The sequence below is a fragment of the Anastrepha ludens genome, chromosome 6 (genome assembly GCF_028408465.1).
Source record: "Anastrepha ludens isolate Willacy chromosome 6, idAnaLude1.1, whole genome shotgun sequence".
NCBI classification, from domain to species: domain Eukaryota; kingdom Metazoa; phylum Arthropoda; class Insecta; order Diptera; family Tephritidae; genus Anastrepha; species Anastrepha ludens.
This window is the reverse complement of record NC_071502.1, coordinates 45622669-45630917: the sequence shown is the minus strand read 5'-3', so window position 1 is coordinate 45630917 and position 8249 is coordinate 45622669. Positions and strand designations below refer to the sequence as shown.

Here is an 8249-nt window from a genome sequence, read left to right as displayed (position 1 = left end):
CTCTGGTTTTTTCGTAATCAAATATGTAGTTTATTTGTAATTAATTTGTGTTTATGTAAATTTTCTATTTTACTTAGAAGTGAGCAATACAGTTTTACACCGAACTTTTTTACATTTGCAATATTTTGTATATGTGTGTATGTGTCGTATATATGACGAAAGAATTATGCAATCGAGATTATCCATTTATATACATATGTATGTAGGTATGTATGCAGTATGTAAGACCTCTATTATTAGTGTTTGTGTTAGATCATTAACAATGTATGTATGTATATATGAATGTATTGGTGGAACTACGTTTCATTAGCTTCACTAGAAATCGTTCTTTCATGAAAATATTTATACAGCAATATAAAACATTAAAATTTTTTTATTTATAACTAATCAATGTTAGAAAACCAACAATTTTATAAATGTATGTATGTATGTATATTTATATGACGTGGGTATACGTTTAAAAATAGTTAGCAAAACCAAATCCTTGAAGTCGTAGCGCGGAGTACAAGTTTACATGCAGTACAGTTATCACATATGAATGTTAGGAGTGTTTATGTATGTATGTATGTAGTTATGATTATTTTATATAATATATACCATATTAAACTATATTATATATATGTAAGCTTGCGAGCATGAATCTATGATCTACTTCAATATTCGATTATTTGGTCTCAATCTAGCTAGAAGGGAAAAAAGAAAATATTTTTTTACAAATAAGTTAATGGGCTTAGGCCGAGCCTTTCGCTACGCGCTATAAAATACACTGTGCTTTTTTAGTAATCTAATTTCAGTAGTTCTCTACTACGCTACCCAATTCATCTTTTACTTATTTGGTTGTATGTACAGGCAGCACAGCGCGCTGTTTGTTTTTATCTCCTTGAAGTCAACGTCAACGAGAGTCTCTAAGGGAACTCAAATTTCACTCCTTCCTAAGTTAAGGTAGCCAGATCTGTTCACTTTTACTACCAGCAGAATTCAGAGTTGAGAGAATACCAAAGGTAGCGCATTTCGCGGTACCGGCACTTGGCTATCAGTGAATTTAACAGAATCACATGTTGAGCTAACGTACTTGTAGAGGCTTGTTTACATTTTTGTGTTTCTAAACTGTTTTTTCCTTTCTATTATCTTGTACACATTAATCTAACTTAATGTTTCATGTTTCTTTGCCTGCGTTGGCTATTTTTGACAATCTCTGCTTAGTTCTCGTCAATAAGAATCTATTAAAGGTGGTATCGGTACATCAGCTGATACAGCCATGTGGCTGTCAGCCCAGAATGAAACAAGGCGAATTTATTTTTTGTTTTCTCTTTTTCCAATACTTTACTTTGATAATCAAATATACAACACCTTTAATGGATACGCCTTGGTTCTGTCACACATCTCAACTATGTACAACTATGTCATGGTGAATTTTCGAAATTTTCTCACTTCAATCTGCATAATCTTGTATTATATTATTCTTGGCTAAGACTCACAACGTAGGCTTTAGTAAGCCTTTAAGACTCACATCCAGCTTTAGGCTGGAATATTTTTCTTCAAAGGACCCGCGTGTTGACGCTAGATTGCAATGGCTTCATTTCAAGCGACGTCTACATCGTGGTAAGTCACACATTTCATGCGCTTACGCCGCCAATCCCAACAAGACTTATGGATAATATCTCCCTATTTCTTTATGTCATTTCTGAATCACTTTCACTCGATCTAATCAGGGCGCATATCGTGGAGATGACAACATCAACATCATCAGTGTAATGTATTAATTTATTTTCCTCTTAAAGGGCGTTGTAACCACCTTAGCGAATTTGACAGACTCAAACTAAGAGTTTCAATCCATTGTGCTCTTCCAAATTATATTGGATCTAACGAACAGATCTGTATTAGATATTATTAAGATACAGATACTCATCGACAAATGATAGCACATTAACATTTTCACCAGTTTTGACAGTATCTTTTTGGGTTTGAATGTTCGTTATTTTTATATAAAAGTATGGTTCATTACCTAACAAAAAACATAGTTATAAGTACATAAATTCAAGTTTCAAGGCTTATACAAAAGCAAAAATGTCGTGCGTGTGGTGTGTGAAGAACGTGCGCAGCACCGTCGAGGAAAAAAATTATAAAAATTCAACGGGTTTTTTTTGCGAACTTTGGCCTAACTGCTCCTCCGATATGTGGTGTGCGTTTTGATGTTTTTCCAGTAAAGGAATGATGGTTTCTTATTTGCCATTTGAGGTTTGCCATTGCCTGCCGATGGGCGACCGCTATAATAAAAACACTTTCTATGAATTGGTGTTTCGAAGCTGTGCACTTCCGAATGGTAGTCACGAACCAACGCATTCGCCTATTGCGGCCGCCATACCAGGGCTTAGCTCCTCTTAATATCTATCTATTGTAATTTGTTTTTGTAATATTTCTCAGCCTGCCTCATCAGACATGTGACTCCAATTTTACTTGTACTAGATTTTGTTAAAATATTTTTTGAGTTGCTATGAAAAGTGGAAATTAATAAAAAAAAATGTTATTTCATCATATTTTTGTTCACAGATATGCAAACATTGAGTTTCTGTTATCAACGAAAAAAAATATTAGTATTCGTAGTCATATCTAGACACTGTTGCCATTTGCTTACCCACGTATTTACTAGTTATAAGCTTTTTTTACTTAATGCCCACTGAAATATCTGAAATATTGGCTCATAACCACAGTGTTTCCATGCAGGAATATGCTATGTCAGCATCTATTTGTTATTTTTACATTTGTGTGTGTATGCCCTATAAGCGTGTCTGTAGGTATGTACAATTCCAGTATTCCTTCGTTTCTTGTTTTCAGTTGTACAATCAGCTCCTCTTCTTGCAGGATGTCAACGCTGTGCTTATTTCAGTTGAGTAAATACTACATTGCATAAAATAACTGTAGAACTGGGACTTATTGACAAGTTTTCACAAATCTGTTTGTTTCTTATTTAATTTGAATAATTTTTGTCTGAAAATATAGCACACTCTCCCACAAAAACCATATGAATAAAAGTTTCAAACTTTGTGAAAATTTAAAAACAAAATCGAGAAATTTTCATCAGAATTTCAAACTTTTTAATCAGGAATTTTTGAAAATGTTCTAGTTTGCCATTTTATAGCCCATTTAATTTTGTTTAAACAAACTGATAGTTTGAAATGGCTCAAAAAATGCGTTGATTTTATTAAATTTTGTTTTGCACGCGGTCTTGCCCATTTTCACCATATAACGAAAATTCGTAAGCAAAAAAATCGTTAAAAATCAACGTGATTTCTGAGCAAATTAAAACTTGCACTTTACTAAATCAAAATTCAATGGACTATAAAACTGTATAAACCTTAACTATATAAACCCAAAGTTTTTCTAAAAATTCTGTTTAAAAAGTGTGAGATTTTTGATTAATTTTTTTAATTTGCATTAAGTTTAAGACATACTTTTGTACGAGAATGCACGCTATTCTCATAAAAACAATTTTTAAATTATATAACAAGGAAATTTATTATCAAAACTTGACAATAAGTCTCTGCGCTATAGTTTTTTAACGCAGTGTGCTTATACCTTTTCTTTGAATAAGTTTTTGTTCAATAGCACCGTAATTCTCATCTTTTTTCGGTTTATCTGTTTTTTTTTTTTTGAAATATTCCTTAATACTTCATAAAGTTATTTGCATTTGGATAACCCCGTTATATATTGAATATATCTAGAAATCTTCCGGGAAATTTTAGTTTTTTTGCCTTTTCTACTTCTTCCCATTGTGGAATCAGTTTTTCAATGAATTCACTATTTTTCCATCCTCATCATTCAATATTACTTTCTTCACTATTTAACATTCTATGAGTAATTTGTTTGCTATTTTTTATGCCATTTAAATCGCTCCCTTTTAACTGTTTCCAAGAGTGCCTCATTGACTCCATCTATTTTACGTTTTTGAAGTCCAGAAACTCTCTCACATTATTTGGACACATTACATTTTTACCCAGAAAGAGCACTGTGGACATTGGATGAAGATAGTCTGCGGAGAACTCTTTTGCTTTCCAACCGAAAAATCCACTTGGTCTCACTTCATTGCCGTTAATTTCGAACGGTAGCAGATTAACGCCAATCTGATTTATTTTCGAGAATTGCACCTTAAAGTAATGTCCATCGGTCGCTTTTATCCAATAGAAGCCTTCATTGTCTACATATGGTTTATTTTGAGACTTTTTCATTGCATTCGAACGTTCCAGATCGTTTACATTGAAACTGATATCTATCTCATAGGCATCCGGATGCAAGTGATTTGTTTCGATGGCTGTCTTCAAGGCTTGGTTGTCCAACCAATAACGTATGCCGACATTCTCGAATTCTTCGAGTACATGATTGAACGTTGTTTTAAGTTTGTCAAGGCAACAGGGTGGCGTATGTTTGTCCAAGTATATGTAGAAGGGTCGATTATTGTAGACCGTACCCACGCAAGACTTTGTGGTGCGTTCACAGCCGATTAAATCGATTTCGGTTACCAGTGGTAAGCTAAAGTTTGAAGATGAAAATTGTGTATCCAGCACTAGATTGTGATGAGAACCGCCACTGCCACCCTCTTTTGGATCCGTTTTGGAGATAACTTTGTGAGACCGCCGAATGATTCGCTTAATCTGTAGCTTTTTATATAAATCCTTGAATTGACGGCGACGTATTTCGGTGCGGTGCTGCTTCGTGTGATACGACGCGAATAGGCGACGTCCGTCTTGGAAGGATTGTGGAAAAACAGTTTTCTGAAATTGCAATGAATATAAAATTAGTAGTTCATTGTGAAAAGTTGTGAAAAATAGAAATGTTTTTTTGCTTTTTGTGGCTTACAGAAATGCCTGCCAGCTTTGCTTGTATATAAAACATTTCGGGAAATGGTGCGGCAAAAGGATCCGGCAGCTCCTTGAGTACACCCACATCCACAAGTATGGCGTGTTTTTGCAAATACTGCACATGGAAAATTTGATTTAGAAAAATATTTAGTTGACACATCTTAACCCACTGCTGTTACATACCAAATCACACTTATCACTACTGTTAACCGCCACATATTGTATGGTCCAATTGGGCAGATCCAGAATTATTTGTGTACAACTACTGAACGATTTCATATTTCCAGCGAATGGCACTATTACCATACGTCTCACCGTCTCCTCCGGTCCCACGGGTGGCACCAAAGCGCGCGCCTCTTGCTGATGTTTCACCTCGCCTGCCTTAAGCGGCGCTCTCGCCGCTATACCTGCACCCAGTGGCACAGCTGAGTTAATTTCGCGTAAAATTTTTTGTAGCAAATTTTTGCTAGTTAAACGCACGCTATCTGGCAGAAATAGTACATATTTAGTGTGTATCGCCGCGAGCGCATTCAATTGATCGGGTGTCTTTTGCACATCGAAACCCAGATTGAGAAAACGGACGGTGTTCTCCTCACCGCTAGCGGTAACATTGCGCTCATATGACACGGGTGGATAGGGTGCACCCTCTAGCAATACGAGCACCGACAAATTGGGCACGATGTCGAGCAGATTGTCAATGGATGCTTTGAGATCGTTTTCGAAATTATAAAAACTTCGAAACACGATAGTTATGGACTTGCGTATGTGTTTGTTGGCGTTCTTCAATTTATCACGCGGCGATTTGCCAGCGCGCCCAGAGGCAGCGCTGCCAGCGCCCATTAGTTCATTGTCGCGCTCTGTTGCATCTGGCAACATGAGAGTGGAGGCAAGACTCTTCCAAATTGTCGACTTCCAGGAGTAATAGAATAATATCAGATTGGCTATGACCACTACCGTCACTATTAGCTTGGCGTGGCGGATGCGCATCACTTTCATGTTGTAACGGTGGGTGTTTGCGAGTCGAATAAGTGGTTAATCGTGTGTATGTATGAGAAAATTCAAAAACAAAAAAAAAAAAAAAATCTCGTTTTGCCACACGCCCACTTCAAAGCGAGGTCAACTTTTATTTTAACGATAAAAAACGTGGCACAGCCCGCCCACGTCGGACATTGGAGTAGTGGCGTGCATAATCTTGCTAAGAATTTCACTATAATGCTTAAGTATGTATTGTATGTATAGCTGCATGTATCCCATAAAACATTCACTAACTAAAACTCCATCGGTGCTGTATGAATTTGCTACTATGGTAGTTATTTTTTCTAGCTCTAAAACTAAACTATATGAGTATTAACACATTCCAAAGTAGGTAGATGACACTTTATGAAGTTTGTTTATTACGTTTTTTTACTTTTAACTACATTTACTAAATATTCGCTAGTTAAATTCAACACAAAACTTACTCGCACTACATATTTTCCGTTTTTCATGTGACAGAAAACATACTGCCAGGTGCAAGGATGACAGCATGAGAGCCCAGTATAGCAATGTGTGAGAGAATGTTTTATTTATTGTTATAAACAAAGGGCATAGCAAAGCAGTGAAGCAAGAAAATACTGTGTAAACAGGACGAAAAACAAAAACCCGTATTTCAAGCGCAGTGATGTAAGCTTAAAGCTCCAAGTTTTAAGGATAAGAAAGAAATGTGTAATGGTGGTAGTTTTCTTCCAAGGGTAGTTGTCCTATATGTCTAAATGCACATTTGTGTGAACTCGTGCCGTCAAAAGCTTTTACATGCACAGCCGTTAGTCGTCAGTAGTCAACATATTCCATATGGATAAAATTTACTACTATGACCGGATTAAAAGGTGTGTATTAATTTGGCAATGTTCTTCCAGATCTATTTCATTTCCATCAAAGAGATCGCGGAGGTAGTCATAATTAAGGAAGCAGTGGATTGGTTGCTTACTTCTGTAATTACTGTAAAGGACGTAAATATCTACTCCAACAGCCAAGTGGCAATTAGGGCCTTGGGCTCGCTATTTGTGGGCACGAAACCAGTCGGGATTGCCTAACTTCTCTCTTGATTGAAAGAGAGTAATACAAATTTATAAGAAGTTTCTTTGAGTTTCCTTATTTGAATACTTGGTTGGTTGGTTAAAGTGATGATTCTTCCAGAATCAAACTAGCGCTTCCGCATCATTTTGTTGCCACGTCCGCATTACCAACTTGTTTAACAGCTATTTACAGCATGACTATATCCAGTCTGTGCGGTTTAAGAACTTATTAGGTTGTTGACGTCTAAGCCAGATAGTTGTTCGAGACTCTCGAACAGCGGTTGGCCCTGGGTTAACATTCTGTCTTTCAATATTTACCTTTTTCCAAAAAATACACAAGTACATATGTATGTATGTATATACATATTCTAACACAGTTCTAAAAGTAATTTGTATTTTTCTCACAGCACATTTACATTACATTCAAACGTATATAAACGAGTATTATATATTTATTGACTAGGTTACATCCCCTGATGGTTATAAATATGTATGTGTATATATGTAATTCTTAATTTTTGACATTCGAAAAACTAAACATTTTTATTTTTATATAAATTTAATATATTATTTTACATAATTTATTTCAACTATTATTTTTATATAAAACAGGTGGAATGCTATATGCGGTTATGGCCTGAACAGCAATCGATCGAAATTGCAACAATTACTATTCATCCTTGAGACGAAAATTCCCTATTTCAAGCTCTGAATGTACATATGTGTGCATCTCCAATGTCCAGTCGCTTTCTTTCTCGCCACGTGCCAAATGATTGAGAATTGTTCGGGGAACTGAATTCAGCTGAATGTTGAATACTAAACAGGTAGGTGGCCTACCTACCCTCGGAATTTATACTTAGATCCACAGATGTAAGAAAGAAAATCGGTCTAACTACTATTAATTCATAAAGCATTGGGGAAAGTACGTTGCCACCAGCGATGCACTTATGCATGCATACATTGCTATTAAGGTGCGCAAAATGTAGCAAACGGCAGGCGTGGTAGTAACGGAGACACTAAAATTTGTAACATGTCACAATTTACATCTTTGCCTGAGAGAACTGAGGATCTGGAATGCCATCATTCTACCAATTCTCCTCTTAACCAATCGTTAGCGATTGAATAATATTTTCCCACAACAGTCTTCGATAAAAATATTCACCGATTCGATATTTTGATATTCCCTTGCTACCAATTGCTCGCTGAAGTAGGAAGAATTCAATGGATTCGCATCCATATAATAAGATCTAAAATAGTTAGCGAGTGGTTTTGTTTTATTATCTGGAATGCCCGAAAAATGTAAAGCTTCAGAACAATATGGGACTAATGCCTCTATTTT

General features: G+C 35.9%; 1 protein-coding gene across 1 annotated transcript; it reads right to left on the bottom strand.

Annotated features, from left to right (window-relative positions):
- Positions 1-3547: 3547 nt before the first annotated feature.
- On the bottom strand, positions 3548-5903 carry LOC128867381 (ribitol 5-phosphate transferase FKRP). Its single transcript, XM_054108537.1, has 3 exons — positions 5040-5903; positions 4855-4971; positions 3548-4769 (listed from the first exon to the last, which is right to left on the bottom strand). The coding sequence occupies exons 1-3, from the start codon at positions 5850-5852 to the stop codon at positions 3933-3935; spliced, it is 1767 nt and encodes a 588-aa protein (XP_053964512.1). The 5' UTR covers positions 5853-5903; the 3' UTR covers positions 3548-3932.
- Positions 5904-8249: the final 2346 nt, after the last annotated feature.